General features: G+C 44.6%; 1 protein-coding gene and 1 long non-coding RNA gene across 7 annotated transcripts in view; both read right to left on the bottom strand.

The window, feature by feature from the left end:
• Positions 1-1,593: 1,593 nt before the first annotated feature.
• LOC117095711 lies at positions 1,594-17,100 on the bottom strand. 4 transcript variants are annotated; one of them, XR_004442141.1, is made up of 6 exons: positions 15,987-17,100; positions 11,232-12,570; positions 8,697-8,925; positions 5,740-5,765; positions 2,227-2,875; positions 1,594-2,079 (listed from the first exon to the last, which is right to left on the bottom strand). It is a non-coding gene; the product is annotated as an uncharacterized LOC117095711 (long non-coding RNA). The 4 variants fall into 4 exon arrangements; XR_004442142.1 differs by having other exon boundaries at positions 12,427-12,570; XR_004442140.1 differs by lacking the exons at positions 8,697-8,925; positions 11,232-12,570; positions 15,987-17,100 and having other exon boundaries at positions 2,227-2,570; positions 2,681-2,875; positions 5,616-5,752.
• A 1,331-nt stretch (positions 17,101-18,431) lies between these two features.
• Positions 18,432-19,496, bottom strand: part of IL10RB (interleukin 10 receptor subunit beta) — a 36,627-nt gene continuing 35,562 nt past the window's right edge. For 2 of the 3 annotated variants that reach the window (XM_033232355.1, XM_033232353.1), the window contains one exon: positions 18,915-19,465. In XM_033232355.1, coding sequence (XP_033088246.1) covers positions 19,292-19,465 — 174 coding nt within the window. In that variant the 3' untranslated portion in view covers positions 18,915-19,291. Of the gene's footprint in view, positions 19,466-19,496 lie in introns of all 3 variants that reach the window. The other variant, XM_033232354.1, reaches the window with a different exon arrangement.

Raw genomic sequence — 19,496 nt, 5'->3', positions numbered from 1 at the left:
TCTCTTAAACAGAGACTGGCCTACTGGTTAAGAGTCTGAGTTCTGAAGTTGACTTAGGTTGATATTCCCAGCTCCATCACTCCGGGATCTTGGGCAAGTTACTTAATCTTTATTCCTGTTTCCTTGTTGGGACTATAACAATACCTATATCATAGTGCTGTGATTAATTTTTAATCAGTTAATGCACATCAAGAGCTTAGTTTAGTGTCTGGCACGTTGTGCTCATAACTTTGGCTATATTTCCCTGACCATTGTGGTTATTGTTTTTCCTACTTCAGGAGGGCTTAGAGGGAAAATCTAGTTTTTCTGGAGAAAACCTGAAGGATCAAATAGCCCCAGTGATCAAAACTTCATAGTCTGCAACCTCAATTGAGCTGAAATTAAAAACCTGCACTCACTTCAAATCTCTACCCTACAACTTTTCTTCTCATTTTCAACAGATGTTCCTCCACCCAACTCCTACTTTCTTAGAAAATACAGTCAACAGATCAGGTTTCAGGTCTCCATCACCACAACTTCAAACTCACCTGCACCTGCCTCCTTTCTGTCTTTCCCTGTCATTGGGAAGACATCCTTCTTTCAGTCAAATTAAAATCTCTCTGTCTGGTTCTGTAAGCCACCCCTTCATAGGGATGGCTTTCCATTGATTATTTTTACCTTTTTTCATGACTTTATCTCCTCTCTTTAGTTTCTTCTCATTAACAGTTAAACATTCTCAAGTCTCTCCCAATTTAAAAAGGCATATATGCTGCATTCACTCCAGAAGCTGTCTTTCCTGTTGTTATTTGCAGCCAAATCTATCTACATTTGTCCACAACTATCTTTGTTTTCTCACTTCTTATGTATTCCTCAGCCCACTACGTTTATTGTTCTGTCCTAATCATTTTGCTTACTCTGTTCTCACCAAGATCATCAGTTAATTTCTAGTATTCAGATCTACTAGATATTTTATAGCCTTGATTTTACTTGACTTCTCCATAGCATTTGGCATCTATCATTCCCCATGCTCTTCTTCTCGTGGTTGCATACATGTTTGCTGTTGCATCTGCCTTTCTGGCCATTCTTCTCAATCTCAGGACAACCCACTCCACTGCTTGTGACTTAAATATTAGTGTGCCTCACTGCTTTGTCCTAACTCACCTTCTCTTCTCATCTTCTGTAATGGTCTCTTTCCCTTCTGTGAGTTCACTGATGGTCATTTATGCTCATGGCTCCCAAATTGGTCTTCAGCCTAGATTTCTTTCCTGATATCCAGATTTTACATCTTTTTTTATTTTTTATTTATTTATTTATTTTTTTTGAGACAGAGTCTCACTCTGTCGTCCAGGCTGGAGTGCAGTGGCGCCATCTTGGCTCACTGCAAGCTCTGCTTCCTGGGTTCAAGCCATTCTCCTGCCTCAGCCTCCGGAGTAGCTGGGACTACAGGTGCCCATCATCACACCCAGCTAGTTTTTTTTAGTTTTAGTACAGATGGGGTTTCACCAGGTTAGCCAGGATGGTCTCGACCTCCTGACCTCGTGATCCGCCCGCCTCGGCCTCCCAAAGTACTGGGATTACAGGCTTGAGCCACCGCGCCCGGCCTAACTGCTTCTCAGTGCAACTGCTAAGACCATAGAATTGTGAGTGTTGGTCATAGGGAGGCAGTGAAGAGCAACTGAAACAAGTGTAAACACTTTCTTATCTCCTTGTGATTATTTGGGAAACTTCTCTGCTGTTTCAGAAAAAAGTCAAAATAAAACACCATCCCAAGCAGGGACTGAGTCCCCATTTGTCAATCCTAGGGCCTGGATCACACACTGTCCTCTGATCTTGCATATACTGGTGCTATTGGTGATCCATCCACGACCCTTTGAATCTTTCTTACGTGTCTATGTACATCAGCCAACATCTCCTAATGATGAACACCTGCACTTTGGTTGGATGCGAGCCAGAAGTGGCAGATTTGTCTCTGGGACCGTTAAACCACAAACATGCAAGGGCAACTGGAGTGCAGGTTCCAGGTGTCATAAAGAACCTCTTCAGCTGCCGTTGGGGTTTCAGATCCACTTATCTCTACTGCAATGGGGTACTTTTCTCCTCCTGCAAAAATAGAAAGTCACAACACAGAAAACTGCAAATTTTGTACTAAATTAACAACGTATGCACCATTAAAGGCAACGGTTTGCCAACTTTCATGTTTATTGGAGTCACCTAAGGACCTGTTATAACATAGATGAAAATACGGACCTCTCCCTCACAGTTGTTGAGCCAGTAGGTCTGAGGTGGGTCTGGAGAGTTGCATTCCTAAGCTTCCACGTGGTGCTGATGTTGCTGGTGCTTCCACTTTGAGAGCCATTGCTTTAAAGAATCTTGATGTTCTTCTTACCCGTAGCTTAGATGATTATATTTCCTATAGTCTCTGTTCTTTTCATGGGATCTTCACATACAATATACTATATACAGTTTTCCATGTGATTGTATTGTATCTACTTGACTGTCAAAGTTTCTTATCGGTGACGGTAGGACATTTAGAATTTTCTACTTCTATGGATGTCCTCATCAGCAGTTGTCCACGTTAGCAGTTCTCATACCTAGTAATAAAATATTAACTTACTTCATATAATTTTAAAAACAACAATCTCATGCTTTTCAGATATAACAATTAATATATGCAAATACATTGCAAACAGAGTACAGTTACTCTCAAAAGTTGTGAAGTTTAGAATCTTCCAGGACACTTTAACATCCATGAAGTGATTCACTTTGAAGCAGAAGCTCCTATCTGTCCTTTATTCTGATATGTTGGCATCGTGTTTTCCAGAATGAAGAGCAAGGTTCCCTTGGGAATTTGTGGGCCAAAGTGTTTCTGAGAAGTGGAAAAATCGATGCCAGAGAGCTGTGAAGAAAGGAAAAGGAAGCCATTAGCTGAGAGGGCATAGCACATATGGATACATAATTTCTGGGAATCTGAAAGATGGGAAATCCTGGAATACAATGCAGCTATCAGTGAAAGGAACATAGAAGACCTGAACTCTGGGCCTGAGTCAGCCGTGGATTTACTGAAAGATCCTGGGCATTCATTCATTCATTCATACATCCAGGCATTCAACAAATAGATCTTGAGCCACCTATTAAGCACTGAGCACTGTTCTAAGGGCTGGGGATCCAGGAGTGAATGAAATACACAATGTCTCTGCTCTCCTGGAGCCTACAATCTAGTGTGGATGAGGACAAATGTGTGAACAAAAAATATTTGTTGAATTGAATTGAAATATTATGACGTCAAGTAATGCTACATGCTATGAACAAAAAGAAAGAGGAACAAGAGACAGCGAGGGAGAGGACCTCTCTGAGGAGGAGACACTGGATGCAATGACACAAGGAGAGGGCTGTGTAAATAGAAGGTGTTCCAGGCTTAGGGAAGAGCATATGCACAGGTTCCGGGACAGATGTGTCTCTGCCACATCCCAGGCTGTTCCGTGTAAGGGCCCTATATGCAAAAAGGCCTCCAAATGCCAAAAGAGCTGAGAAATGGAAGAACAAGGCAGACAAATTCAGTTTGTTGGTGAAGGGTGGTTTCTTGGGGAACTCACAGACAGAAGCATGGTCTTGGGCAGCTGCAAGACAGAGGGATTTCCCATGGTTACCCTCAGACTCAGAGATTATATACTAGAGGGAGGGAGGGTACATATTCCAAAGAGACAATGAAAGGCCACTGTCCAGAACAGACAAGACTGCTATGTGTGTCATAGCCTGTATAGCCTGTACTTGGTGTGATGGTATTATGGTTACTTTGATCTCAAGTCCGGATTTGTAGTGAGTACATGTTCTTACATTAAGGACAGTAAATAAAGTAGGAATCAGGAGGGCTTCAGGGACTGGGGTGAATCAGAAGTCAACATGGTGGATTAGCATCCAAGATGCAGTCACGTTTGCCTCCACACAAGCAAAGCAAGGAGGCTGAGCCCCTGCAGAATGAGGAGAGCCCGGGGGTGCAGAGGAATGGAGGCCAAGGGAGTAGTCAGTGGGGCCTGCAGCCTCTGGCAAGGATTTGAGCTTTATTCTGGGCCAGATAGGAAGCCATGGTGGAGATTTTAGCAGAGGAATATCTAAATTAGGGAAAGAAGAAGTGGAAGGTTACCAGGCGCTTAGCTCCCTCCTGGCTCCCACAGATGCTAGACTTACCCAATTTTAATAATTTTTACACACTGAAGGGAACCCACACTAAATTGTTGTTTTTAAACAGCTGTTGTTTGGCTGGGTGTGGTGACTCACAGCATTTTGGAAAGTCAAGAGGATTGCTTGAGCCCAGGAGTTCAAGACCAGCCTGGGCAACAAAGTGAGACTCCCATCTCTACAAAAAAAGTTAAAAAAATTATCCAGGCATGGTGGCACAGACCTGTAGTCCCAGCTACTTGGAAGGCTGAGGCAGGAGGATCACTGGATCCCAGTGGGGTCCAGGCTGCAGTGAGCCGTGATCGCACCACTGCACTCCGAACAACTCCACCCCCAAAAAAACCCAATGGTGTAAATTCACATTCTGCTCAGATAACTATTATATCAAAAAACTAGAACTTTACAAATTAGGGTTCCTCAAGTATTTAAACAATGATTAAAAATTTAATCAAGTAAACTCTTTCAAACTAAAAATGTAATGAAAATTATAAGCCAAATAGATATTCAAAAACGGTTTGAACACCTTAAAAATCTGATACATAGTAATATAATAGTTACAAAACTTTTCAGTATAAATCTCCAAAACCTTTTTATAAAAATGTCAATATTGTGGGTCTAAATTTGCTTTGTCACAGTCTCTGTTCTTATATTCCTCTTCTCATACTGCTTCCCTGGGTGCTGGAGGCCTTTCATCTGCTCCAGATCCATTCTCCTCTGGGCCTTCCCTTCTCCATGTCCTAGGAGACTTCTTTTGATGTATAAAATGCATCAAAAGGCTGGGTGTGGTGGCTCATGCCTGTATTCCCAGCACTTTGGGAGGACGAGGTGGGCAGATCACTTGGGGTCAGAGGTTCGAGACAAGCCTGGCTAACATGGTAAACCCCTTACTCTGCTAAAAATACAAAAATTAGCTGTGTGTGGTTGTGGGCACCTGTAATCCCAGCTACTTGGGAAGTTGAGGCAGGAGAATCAGTTGAACCTGGGATGCAGAGATTGCAGTGAGCCAAGATTGCACCACTGCACACCAGCCTGGGCAACAGAGCAAGACTCCATCTCAAAAACAGAAAAATTAAAAAAAAAAAAAAATGCATCAACAGAGTCCTTTACCCTCTGACTTTGGGTGGCTCCCACCAGTGGGAGGCATCAGCTCAAGATCAGAGGGTGGGGGAAAATGAAGCGTGCTCCCTTCCTTCAGGGTCTCCATTAGTGGGCTATGTGGCTGACCCCTGTGCTCTCCAGGGTAATGGCTCCTCCTTCTCCCCAGGCCTAGAGCTAGTGAGCTTCCCACTATTGCTATTGTATTGTTTTTTGGTTTCCTTTCATCCTGCCTATGCTACTACAATTAGATCCTTCATTATACCTTTCTCAGTTACTCTGTTGGAATGTGTCATGGGTTTCCCATTAGGACTCTGACCTACCGACAGATCATGACCTAGGAAGTCAGAGTGACCTTTGCTTACCAGTGTGGGTGATCAATACAGGTTAACAGTTGAAGGGCCAGGCGTGGTGGCTTATGCCTGTAATCCCAGCACTTTGAGAGACCGAGGTGGGAAGACTGCTTGAGCTCAGGAGTTTGAGACCCACCTGGGCAACATGGTGAAACCCTGCCTCTACAAAAAGAAAGAAAAAAAAATTAGCCTGTTGTGGTGGTGCATATCTGTAGTTCTGCTACTCCAGAAGCTGAGGTGGGAGGATCATCTGAGCCCGGGGAGGTGGAAGCGGCAGTGAGCTGAGATTGTGCCACTCCAGCCTGGGCGACACAGCAAGACTCTATCTCAAAACAACAACCAAAACAGTTGAAGACTCAGGACCAGGGATAGGAGACGGTACTGTCTCCCACGAGACCATATCCACATAGAAGAGCAGAATAGGCTCTTTACCTTTTTTGGACAGCCTTTGCTCATTATGTAAGGAACTGTGGAGGTTATTGGCTCTAACCAGTCAGTTTTACTTTTTTTGTGTCCTTAGTCTTATGATCTTTAGGAAAATAATGCTATCTGAATGTCTTATCTTGATAGTGGAGCATGAGACAAGACAATGACTAATTACATAAGTTTGTGATGCCACCAATAAAAGCCGTTTTGTAACTGCTTGTTTGAAGAAGGACCTGGCTTGGTTTAACTGATCATGAAAGTGCTGATCAATTCAGTCAACCGAAACAGCAATTTTAGTTCTTCCTGGCCATTCAGACCTGCAATGGTGAAACCTCTGCTACTCTAGATCTGGCTCTGTGTATACTTGGGAGCTTGGGGACTCACAAAGTGCCCAGCAGAGTGCACATACTCAAAGGTAGGGGCCCTTTCAGGGCAGCCCATTTGGGATCCTTGCCAGCTATCAGGAAAACAGTATCAGTGATGCTCTGTTAGCTGGTGCTGAAGAAAGAACCAGAAGAAAAAGAAACCACAGTTGCACCTTGAGGGCCGGTGTGTACTCTCCGGATGGATATCGGCTGGATCAGCAGTAAAGAATTTACGGCTCAGCAGGCCATGCCAGCATGGCTTGTACTTTGCCGGCTGACCTGGTGTTTGAATTTCCCTGCCTTCAAGCTTTGGCTGTTCCACTGGGCTAGTATCAATCACTTTTTGATGTATCTTCAGGCCGGGTCCTTTTTTCCTCCAGACTGCTGTGGAAACTAGAAACATAGCAACAATGCCAACATTCCCCTTGGGAGGGCTCTTGTTCAGCCCCCTTCCTGGCCAACAGCGCTGTGCTGTCCCCGCCGTGGCAGAAATGCACATTGTGCTGGGAAGGAGGAGCCAGCCATCTTGCAGACCCTGCTACTGGCTGGTCACCAAGCTGGGCACCTTGCAGCTTTTCTGTCACTGGTTTTCTAGCAGGCTCTGGCACTGCCCCATCAGCCCTCTGCCTTGTCAGGTGGACTCACTTTCTCATTCCCCTAGGCAGCTGCTCCATCCTACTCATTTCCTCCCAAGCCCCTCTCTTCCCTCCCTTTGTTGATGACCTATACTTTGCCAGGAACATAGGAGACACCAGGCTTCCTTAACCCCTGACCCCCTTAGTCAGATCACCTGCCTGTCCCTGGCCTGTGTTCTCTCCAGTGACGACCTCGGGAGTATCCCTCCTCCTGCCAAAGGCCAGAGTGGGGGCTCTAGGTCTGGTTACTTCTCTTGTGTCCTTTCCAGGGACATCAGGCCTTCTCTCATGGGTGTCAGCAACGTGTCTGTCAAGGGCTCCGCTAAGCTGGAGAGAGTGGCTAATTGAAGCAATAAGCCAAAAATGAAAATAACAGAAGCACCTGTAATCCCAGCACTTTGGGAGGCCAAGGTGGCCGGATCACTTGAGGTCAGGAGTTCGATACCAGCCTGGCCAACGTAGTGAAACCCTGTCTTTACTAAAAATACAAAAGTTAGCTAGGCGTGGTGGCACACCACTATAGTCCCAGCTACTCAGGAGGATGAGGCAGGGGAATCGCTTGAACTCAGTAGGTGGAGGTTGAAGTGAACTTAGATTGTGCCACTGTATTCCAGACTGGGCAACAGAGCAAGACTCCGTCTAAAAAAAAAAAGTGACAGTGAAGCCCTCATCACTCACTGCAGGGGAAGAAGCAAGAGGATTCCACCCTCCCCGCAACAGAGCTCCAGTCAAGAGTCAAGTAATCAGCATAGATGTAGGGGTGAAGATCATCTCTCTGTTGAGGCTTCTGCAGTTTTATGGTTCCAGGAACCAGAGGGAGAGAGGGGAGGGCCAGGAGTGGGAAAGAACTGAGTCAGAGCGGATAACAATGTCTTCGTGGCTCCCTCTTCCCTACTCCCTGAGAATAAGGAGGCCTTAACTGAGGTGCCTGAAGAAGGCCTTGGGCACAGGTGCGGGGCTGGGAACACAGGTGCATGTAAGAGCATGGCTGGCAGGGGCCTGAGACCTTGACCGCAGCTCCCTCCAGGGACTGCAGTGCACCGGCTATGCCAGATCTGGTCTGGAGAGGGAGCCTCCCTGTGAGGCCCGCCTGGTACAGCCTTATAGTTGCCCAGGGTCAGTCCTGAAAAACCACCTCTGGGATTCTAACTGGGCCGGACTCATTTTCTGCCTACAGGCCTCAGGCGACAGTACACAATGGTGGTGTAATATCACCCACCTGAAATATCCCCCCTCGACTTTCTTCTTTCCCCTTCCAGGCACTGTCATGCTTCTCTGAGTCCAAAAACTGTCCTTCTCAAAGGAGCTGGCTGTCTCAGTTTCTCCATACCCTCCCGTTCACTCCTCAATACCCTGAAGTCTAGACTTTATTGTCATCACTCTGCTGCAACACGTCTTCCCAAGGTGTCTAGGTTAGGCTGGATTCGCTGGAAACACACTCGGGAAGGAAGATTTGCATGTGAGAAATTCATCTGGAAATGCTCTTGGGGACAACACTTGTAAGGAGTGAGGAAAGTAGGACTGGGCAGAGGGAGAAGTTGGAGAAGGATGATGATTCAGAGTTGCCTGAAGTTAACGCAAGGGGGCCCAGCCTTGGGGGAACATCCAGCTTCCTTTTCCCTAGAAATGAAAGCAGTCTCCTGCCTGGCGGAGGGGGCGTGACTTACGCCTGATTGGCAGCTCCCTGGATGAGGAGCAGGGAATCGCTGAAAGTCCACCTTGAGCTCCAGCCTCTTGCTTTTAGAACAGTGCCTCACCCCTGTCGTTGTTGGATTGAGGACCCCGATTCCCTGTTCGTTGTTGGCTGGAGGCACCCGCAGGTCCTAGCCATGTGACTTCTTCAATATGGCAGCTTGCTTCATGCAAGTGTGCTGTCCAAGAAGGCAACAGAGTCTGCTGGGAAGATGAGAATTACGATCCTATAGAACCTAAGACAGTATCCTGTCACCTGTGTCCCTTTCCATGGGTAGAAGCAGGTCATTGGTACTGTCCACACTCAAGAGGAAGGGATTACCCAAGGGCGTGGCTACCAGGAGGTGGGGATCATGGGTGGCTATCTTAGATGATAGATTCTGGAGCCAGACCATTTGGGTTCAAATCCTGGCTCTGTCACTTTTTACCTGTGTGATCTTAGGTAAGTGATTGAACTTCTCTGTGTCATAGTTTCTTTATCTGAAAAATGGGGCAGATAATAGTATCTGCTTAACAGGGTTACTGTGGGAATTAAATGAAAATGTAAAAGTGCTTAGAACAAGACCTGCACATAGGAAGCAGGAAGTAAGGATAGGCTATCACTCCCACCCCATCAGCTCCATGGGGCGGGTGTGCAATGCAGCCCTCAGGGGCAGTCCAGTAGCAGGCAGGCCCCAGGTAGAGGCCAAGAAGGGCGGGGGAGAATTGCAGCTGGCTTGTGTTTCCTGTTTTTATTGAATTATTCAACCCAATTTAAAGTCTGTCCTTGCCACGACTCCTCCTGCTCAGTGATATTACTCCCACAGCTTTAACCTTCTGGGTATATTTCTTATCACAATCCAACAGCAATAAATTTGACCTCATAAAGTACCAGCCCAATAGTCAGTGACTGTTTAATTAGGAGTTCTGATGGGCATGGAAACAAAGGCATTGTTTGGTGTCTGCTTGATTCAAACAGGAGTGGTGAGGTGGTCAGGAGACAGAACCATGGACCTGACTCAGGGAGAAAAATCTTGTTGAGTCTCTGAGTCTCTAGTCCATAAAACAGACTTTGTTTTTTACTTCCCTTTTGCTTTTTAAGGAAGTTGATTTGCATCAGCATTTTCTGAACTAGAGAGTTCAGGAAATGGGACAGTGAGGCAGCATGAATAGTCATTCTAAGGTACGTCCCTTGCTGAGAAGAGTAAGCTACTAACTTCCCATAAAATACACCCGAATGACCCTCTGCCCATCTTCTTCCCCATTTTAGGTACTAAGAAGACATTAGAACTGGTCAGGATAAAACAATGGAGCCTTTCTGTGCTGGATTAAGTTTCCTATGGCTGCCGTAACAAATGAACACAAGCTGGATGGTTTAAAACAACAGAAATTGGCCAAAGAATGCAGCCCGGTAGGTTTCAGCCTTACTTTATCCAGCCCCTATTCAAGATGGAGTCACTCTGGTTCAAACACCTTTGAGAATGGCACCAGCAGATTGAGTGTCTGGTGGGGGCCTGTCTTCATAGGTGGCGCCTTCTCTGTGTTCTCACATGTTGGAAGAGATGGGCAGCTCTTTTATGAGGTCATTAATTCCATTCACCACCTCCTAAAGAGCTCACCTCTTAATACATCAGGCGTTAGATTCCTACATACGAATTTTGGAGGCGCACAAACATCCAGACTGTAGCATCCAGATATCCTGTACAGAACATAACTGTTTTCTTTTACCTCACATATTTGTTTTACTTTTGTTTTTCGCTTGCATATGTTTTATGGTGATTTGTTAACTTACAGCTCTCTGTTTAATCTGCATGTATAATTGTCATGTATCCCAAGAAGGCTTTTGTTTACCCTTTTTTTTTTTGAGATGGAGTTTCCCTCTTGTCACCCAGGCTGGAGTGTGTGGCACGATCTCGGCTCACTGCAACCTCCGCCTCCTGGGTTCAAACGATTCTTCTGCCTCAGCCTCCTGAGTAGCTGGGATTACAGGCACCCACCACCACGGCCGGCTAATTTTTTGTATGTTTAGTAGAGACGGGGTATCACCATGTTGACCAGGCTGGTCTCAACTCCTGACCTCAGGTGATCCATCTGCCTCGGCCTTCCAGGCCGGGCGCGGTGGCTCAAGCCTGTAATCCCTGCCTCGGCCTTCCAAAGTGCTGAGATTACAGGGGTAAGCCACCGCACCCAGCCATTATTTTTTATTATCCATTAATTAAACAGATATTTCTTCGTACCAACTACTTAGGATTATCTATTAGGCACAAAGAAAGGTGTAGCAACTTGGAGAATTGCTTCCCAGGTGGTCCAGTGGTAAGCAGCCGAGAAGCTGAATGCATGGGAAGGATGCATTCCTGGGGCACGTGTCCCAGAGACACTCACAATCCCTCAGGAAAGAAATCTTCCTGTGGAAGCACAAGGTAATGAGGAGTCAGTTAGTTGGGTATTAAAAGGAAGTGACCCCTTTGAAAGCCAGATAACAGAAGGTCACACAGAAGTACAGAGAAGCATGTCCTTTCAATCTATCATACCTGCTCTGCTACGGCAGCTGTTCTCCACCTTGACTGCACGCTGGTATCACCTAGGAGCTTTAAAAATTGCTGATGCAAGAATCTCTCCCCAGAGAGCTGAAATTCATTGGTCATGGTAAGGCCTGGGCATCCACATTTCTAAAGCTCTCCTGGTGGCCACAGTGTGCAGCTACGGTTGAGACCCATAGTTGTGAGAGGAAGGAACAAAGGTGCCTGGGAGGCTAAACCAGTCTGGGGCTGGGCGTGGGAGGTATGTTAGGGGAGGAGCAGGAGCCCCACGAGGAAGTGAGATCTTTTCAACAAGGCGAGGCAGCCAGAAAGAGTGAGGGGGAAGGGTGGAAGGGGGTGAGGATGGCTTACACTGTCTTCCCCTCACGGAGTCTTTCAAACCAACTGGACATATGTTTTCTGCTAGAACGTCTGATTGGTGGCCCACAGATGCTCTGCTGAAACCCCTTCTGGTCCCAGAATTTTTGGACATTTTCCCACAGGTGGAGTTCTTCCCTTAGTCACCTCCTGGTGAAGTGACTTCCTTTGTCTGGGGAAAAATACCCGAGGTTCATTGTCTTATGCTAAAGAAATTGAAGACACAGACACAGGAAATCAAAAACATGAACACACAAAAACTGGGTTTAAGAGTGGAAGTTTAATAGGTGAAAGAAAGAAGAGAGAGCTTCCTTGTGCAGAGGGAGGGGGTCCGAGTGGGTTTCCGGGTTTGGGGCAAGATACGGTTGGTTTTATAGATGAGCTTGAAGAGGCCGTGTTTGATTTATATAGGCCATAGTGGATTGGTTGGGTCAACTGTTCCATTTACATAGCCCACAAAGAGGCTGGCCATCCTAGCCTAATCTTTTTTTCTGCAGATGGGGTCTCTACCTGGCCAGCGCCATGTCACCTGCACACAAGACGACAAAGGGAGGAGGAACCTCCATATGGGATGTACGTGGCTTCCAGGTAGCCCTTTTCTATTGGCACAGCTGCTGCATTCACCTGTGCAAGCTTCCAGCTTGCTTATCTACGCTTGCAGCTTGATTTTTCAGGCTGATTTTTGTTAGAAATGTTTTGAGGGCTGCTTTTTTATGAAAAGAAAATTCCACTCTTTTACCCTTACTAACTGCCTAAATAATTTCTTTTTTAACTCCTATATCACTGGCTGCAAAATTTGCAGCTTTGGCAGATTAATTGTGTTACCTACCTCCTCCCAACACAGTGGGGCTCCAGCCCAGAGACTCGAAATCCACCCTGAGTTCCAGCTGGATCTAGGCCACACATCTGAGATGAGCTCTTAGCACAGCCCCCATGGTTGCCTCAGGCTTTTGTTATGTGGTTTCAGAGGTTCCTGTGGAAGGTTCAAACCACAAGGACTAAATGAAAGATTATATGTTTTTATCACAAAGTCTGGCACATAGTAAGCATCTCATACATGATACTTTTGTCCATATTATGACTTACCTAAAAATAAAAAAAAATCAAGTAAATTTAAGAAGACAACTGTTGTCTTAATTCCCTCGACTTCACATGGTTCTGTGATATGGAAAGAGAAACTCTCCTGGTGAGAAAAGTCCTCTGAGTGCCTGTTTCAGGAATGCAAATAAAAAGGGACCAAGCAGGTGCTGATTCCCCAGTGTCCTCACCAGCATCCTTGTGGTGCTGTGTGAATGCCATCAGCCCTACTGTTCTCTGCATCTCTCCAAGTAGACCCCGCAAAGGCTGGTGAGGGACACAGGCTCAGCCCATCTCATGTATCAGCTAAGCCTGCACACCCTAACATGGTGCTCAGCAGTTCCTGGCTGTTTGGGAACCACTGCTCAGCACGGGCAGTGTCCCCTCCTATAGATGTCACCCTGTAACACCCTCCCTTTCAGACTGGAGTGGAAATGTTCCCTATCAGACAGAAAGATCCTGAAACAAGACCGCTTCTAAGGTTGAGTAGCAAAATGAAAGTGAGATTCCCAAACAGATTTCTTTTTCTGAGACAAAGACCTATGATCAGCTCATTTTGAGAAAATGCTGTGTGTTTTGAACACATATGGGGACTGAATACATGTTCAAATGATGACTATTTGTAAGCTTTTATATATTCATTACAATTTTCCCCAACTTTTATTTTGAAAACTTTAAATCTTTAGAAAAATTTAATGCCCAGACAACCTTCATCTAGAATCACTATTAATGCTTCACCATGTTTGCTTTCTCTCTCTGTCTCTCTCTCTCCACACACACAAGTGCACTTTAACAGCTCTGACATTTAGATGTGTCTTACAGTTGATAATGAGGCATAGCTAAGTGACACTTTCCTTTTTTCCCCAGTGGTTCAAATATTAACGGTGAATCTTACAATTGATGGCATCTTAGATTCAATAGACAACAGAACTGGAAACTGCTCAGTCTGCCTTACTGTCAATGCTACACAAATGCCAGCTATCATTACTATATTAATATAATGGTGAATTTGTCTAATTCTTCTTATAATTTTGTCCATTTTGATTTTGTATTTGAAATACAAAGCTATGTTGTTAAGTGCATATACATTTACAACTGCTTCACCTTCCTGGTGAACTGAAACTTTTTTCTTTTTTTTTTTTTTTGAGAGGGAGTCTTGCTCTGTCACTCAGGCTGGAGTGCAATGGTGCGATCTTGGCTCACGGCAACCTCCACCTTCCGGGTTCAAGTGATTCTTCTGCCTCAGCCTGCTGAGTAGCTAGGATTACAGGCATGCATTACCACGCCCAGCTAATTTTTGTATTTTTAGTAGAGACAGGGTTTCACCATATTGGTCAGGCTGGTCTCGAACTCCTGACCTCGTGATTTGCCCGCCTTGCCCTCCCAAAGTGCTGGGATTACAGGTGTAAGCCACCGTGTCCTGCTGAAACTTTTTATGATTATATAGCAGTCCTTCTTTAGTAATGCTTTGTGCCTTAAAGTGTATTTTGTATGATATTAATATAGTGAAATTAGCTTTCTTGGTTAGAATTTACCTGGTATATCTTTTGTCCTCTTTTTACTTCCAATTTTTCTGTATCCTTATGTTTTCTTTTTTTTTTTTTTGGGGGGGGTGTTTATAAAAACCTAAAGCTTTATTATTTTAAAAAAATATAGTCTGATAACTTTTATTTTGCTGGATCACTTAGTCCATTTGCTTTTGGATTCATTTCTATTATGTTGCTTTATGTTTTGTATTTGTTCCTTTTTCTTTTGTTAAGGTTCATTTCTCTCCTTCCTTGTCCAAGTAATCCTTTTACTGGGTATTTTTTTTTTTTCTTTTGAGACAGAGTCTTGCTCTGTCACCCAGACTGGAATGCAGAGGCGCGATCTCAGCTCACTGCAACCTCTGACTCCTGGGGTCAAGCCATTCTCGCTCTGTGTGCCTCAGCTTCACAAGTAGCTGAGACGACAGGCGTGTGCCACCACATCTGGCTAATTTTTTGTATTTGTAGTAAAAATGGGGTTTCACCCTGTTAGCAGGATGGTCTTGATCTCCTGACCTCATGATTCGTCCACCTTGGCCTCTCAAAGTGCTGGGATTACAGGCATGAGTCACTGCGCCCAGCTTTTTTTTTTTTTTTTTTTGAGATGGAGTCTTGCTCTGGTGCCCAGGCTGGAGTGCAGTAGCATCATCTTGGCTCACTGCAGCCTCCATCTCCCGGTTCAAGCGATTCTCCTGCCTCAGCCTCCAGAATAGCTGGGATTATAGGTGCCTGCCACCACGCCTGGCTAATTTTTGTATTTTTAGTAAATACGGGGTTTCGCCATGTTGGCCAGGCTGGTCTCAAACTCCTGACCTCAAGTGATCTGCCCGCCTCGGTCTCCCCAAGTGCTGGGATTACAGGCGTGAGTCACCGTGCCTGGCACTGATTGGGTAATTTTATTTCCCGTTTTCCTCTAGCACAGGGGTTTTCAGTGTCTACACTATTAACATTTTGGACTGGATGATTCTTTGCTGTGTGGGCCGCCCTGTGCATCGTAGGATGGTTAGCAGCTTCCCTGACCTCTATTCACTAGATGCCAGCAGCACATCTCCAGCTGTGGCAGCCAGATATGTTTTCAGACACTGCTGAATGTTCACTGGGGGACAAAACTCAGCCCCTCCCCACTGAGAAAAACTTCTTTGTTAACGAGGTTACTCTAGAAATTTTAACATACTTAAACTCATCTATGTCTCAGATTAATCAGTGTGTTTATCCTTCTCCCAAACACAACTTTAAAGTACTTTAATTTTCCCTCAGCTGTATTTTAGCTCTTTTAAAAACTCATTGTTTAAATTTAAAAAAAAAATGTATCATTGACAAATAAAACGTTATTTATTTATCATGTACAACATGATGTTTTGAAATATGTATACATTGTGGAATGGGTAAATTGAGCTAATTAAAATATGCATTACCTCATATACTTAACATCTGTTGTGTTAAAAAACACTTAAAATCTACTGTCTTCGTGATTTGCCAGAGAAATGTGACAGTACCTGGAGTGGGGCAAGCAAGTTAAGGGTGGGTTATTCCAGGTGGGTGATATTTCACTATGATTGTATATGACTGGGTGGGTTCTGTAGACAGGAAGCTGAGAAGTCCAGCTTCCGGTTAAAATCCTGCATGTCATTTTACAGGCCTGGCTATGGGCAACTGCAAGGCCTGGTAGGTCTAATGGGGAGACTCCCTACCCATACCTGACTTGGCACAGCCGGGACACTGCAGTCCCTGGAGGGAGCTGAGGTCAAGGTTTCAGGCCCCTGACCTGCCAAGTTCTTACACACACCTGCATTCCCAGCCGTGGCTCCTTCATTCCCAGGTCTCTCTATCCAAGATCTTCTTCAGGTGCCTCTGCCATGGCTTCTTTATGCGAGGGAGAGAGTAAGGAGTGGAGAACCTTGAAAACACATTGTTATCCCTTCTGACTCAGTGGTACTTATCCCAAAGGTATTGTGTCAGCAAAAACCTCCAAAACAACAACTGAAAAAACCAATAATTTAAACTCGAGACCTATTATACAACATGTGGTGTGTCACTAACTATAATCTGACATGATACCCTTCAGGAAAAAAAGAGAAAAAAGTTATTGTTTTATAGAGTCAATATTTGTTTAGACTAACCAGAATATTTACCAGTTTCTTTCCTATATTTCTTCATAATATCGCAGCATCCATCTGGGATCAATTTCCTTCTGTCTGAAATAATCCTTCAGATCTTTATCTAATAAACATGTTTTGATGTCGAATTCTCACAGTTTTGTTTGAGTCTTTATTTTATCCCTTTTCCTGACAGATTTTTTTGTTTTGCAAAATATACACTTCTAAGTTGACAAAGTTTGTGATGCACATGAAAGGAATCCTACCACTGTTTGCCTTCTGTTAGGGCTGATAAATCATCTGGAAGTTTGGTTGTTTTTCACCCTTGAAGGTAACCTGCCTTTTCTGGTTTTGGTGTTCTACATTTTCACACTGATATGATTTCTTCTTATTTGCCCAGCTTGAGAATTGTTGAGATTCCTAAATTGGTAGACTGGTGTCTTTTATCAGCCATTGTCTTTTCAAATACTTGCATACTGCTTTTGCTATATTCTCTCTCACCTCCTTCTGGGACTCTGGTTAGTAACCAACATGTGGTAGGTTATCTCACTCTACCCTTCATACGTCTTGTATCCTAATCACTCATATTTTCCATTCTTTTGTTTCTCTGTACTGTGCCCTAGATAATAATTTCTTTCTCTTTAAAAAAGTGTAACAAGGTCTTAAAATTCAACTTCAAAACTAAATTTTATTTATTATTTATTTTTTTGAGATGGAGTCTCCCTCTGTCACCCAGGCTGGAGTGCAGTGGTGTGATCTTGGCTCATTGCAGTCTCCACCTCCCTGGTTCAAGTGATTCTCCTGCCTCAGCCTCCTAAGTAGCTGGAATTACAGGTGTGCACCACCATGCCTGGCTAATTTTTATACTTCTGGTAGAGACGGGGTTTCACCATGTTGGCCAGGTTGGTCTTGAACTCCTGATGTCAGGTGATCCACCTGCCTCAGCCTCTGAAAGTGCTGGGATTACAGGTATGAGCCACTACACCCGGCCAAATTTTATTTCTATATACATGCAGCAAACATTGAAAAAATTTCAAAAAAGCAATCACAGACCTACCCTCCCTATGATGGTTAATTTTATGTGTCAACCTAGCTAGACTGATTGGGTAAAACATTAGTCTTGATGTTGGTGTGAAGGTATTTTTAAAGATGAGATTAACATTTAAATCCATAGATTTTTGAGTAAAGCAGATTACCCTCCATAATGTGGGTGAGTTCCACTTCTAGCACTTGAAGGAAGGCCTTACGAGAACAGAAGCCTGAGGTCCCTTGAGGAAGAGTTAATTCTGCCTCCAGACTGCTTTTGCTCAAGCGGAAACATCCACTCCTCCCTGGGTCTCTAGCCTGTTGTTCTGCGCTGCAGTTTTTGAACTTGCCAGCCTCCACAGTTCCTTAAAATAAATCTCTGTGTTCATTCTATTGGTTCTGTTTCTCTGGAGAACCCTAATACTCTTCCTTTTCTTTTCTTTTTTTCTTTTTGAGATAGGGTGTCATTTCATCACCCAGACAGGGCCAGAGGGCAATGGCGTGAACATAGCTCGCTGCAATCTTGACCTCCTGGGCTCAAGCTATCCTCCCACCTCAGCCTCCTGAGGAGCTGGTACTATAGACACACGCCACCATGCCTAATTTTAAAACTTCTTATAGAGAAGGGGTCTCACCATGTTGCCTGGAATGGTCTCAACTCCTAGGCCCAAGTGATCCTCCCACTTTAGCCTCCCAAAGTGCTGGGATTACAGAAGTGAGCCATTGTACCTGGAGATTCCCTTTTTTGCTCAGTTCAAAGTCAAAATTAGTCTCAGCGGTGTCTAACCTGCTGTTAAGCCTGTCCCCTGGCTTTTCAAACTTCCACAACTATACTTTTTATTTCTAGGGTTGGTTTTTTTTTTTTTTTTTTTTTTTTAATAACAGATCTGGCCCTTGACTGCAAATCTAGTTTTTGAAGCTTTAGACTGAGAGATCCCAGATGACTCAGACCTTGTACCTAGCACAGTGCCTGGTCAACAGCAGGCAGGGTCTAGGAAGTACTTGTGGAATGAGTGGACATCAAGATAGCAAACTAGAACCTTTTTCACACTGTGTGTATCTAACAATTACACACAGGTAGTATCATGTATCATGAACACATACAGTGCCACAAAGCGTAACACTTTAATGGAGCACCAGCAGCATATAAAACATATATAGGTAGAAAAATAAATTCAGTCAAAGTACCCCAAAGAATCCAAAAGTCTGTGTTCTGGATAGCATTGAGCTGACCACCCTTGAGTTGAGATTGATTTTCAGATCAATCTATCCATAATCTGGTAGAATGTTACAACATCTCCATTCTTATTCCTCATTTAAAATTTTTAAATATTTCTGTTTCTCAAAATTTTTTTTTTTTTTTTTTTTTTTGAGACGGAGTCTCACTTTGTCACCCAGGCTGGAGTGCAGTGCCGCTATCTTGGCTCACTGCGACCTCCTCCTCTTCCCGGATTCATGCAATTCTCTTGCCTCAGGCACTTGAGTAGCTGGGATTATAGGCATGCGCCATCACACCCAGCTAATTTTTGCATTTTTAGTGGAGACAGGCTTTCACCATGTTGGCCAGGCTGGTCTTGAACTCCTGCCCTCAGGTGATTCGCCTGCCTCAGCCTCTCAAGGTGCTGGTATTACAGGCGTGAGCCACTGTGCTCGGCCCTGTTTCTCACAATTAAAACATGATCGTATTTTAGTGATATAAGGGGCTGAAAATTACACTCTCAGTGGCCAACTTTTAAAAACATTGCGAGAGCCTTTATCAGGCAGTGAGTTCCCAAATGGAATATTTTTGCCAAGAGAACCTTTAAAATGTAGCTCTTTGGTTGCTTAGATAAGTCCAGGGTCTGGGAGTTCTAGATGTGGGGCTGGCTTAGATGGTCTTGGCCCTCGTTTTCCGCCCCGATCCCTCACTGAGGCAGATGTGAGATGGAGCACGTCACTGTGCCTAGCTGAGTGTTTTCCTTCTCAGAGCCTAGCTCTGGGGTCCCTGCCCAGGCGGGGTCCCGAGGCTGCAGCTGTCATCAGGATTCTGCTTGCTGCTCTCAGACTCTTCTGCAATGACACTTAGCTTGTCGAAAACATCATTCTCATCCGAGAATGGAAAGGAGAAAAACAGAAGTGTGTTATGATGAGGATGGCCCAAAAACTGTGGAGGGAAAGAGGACAGTTAATGATCA

This window comes from Trachypithecus francoisi, unplaced genomic scaffold (genome assembly GCF_009764315.1).
Source record: "Trachypithecus francoisi isolate TF-2019V2 unplaced genomic scaffold, Tfra_2.0 Lachesis_group14, whole genome shotgun sequence".
NCBI lineage: Eukaryota > Metazoa > Chordata > Mammalia > Primates > Cercopithecidae > Trachypithecus > Trachypithecus francoisi.
This window is presented reverse-complemented; position numbering and strand designations above follow the sequence as displayed.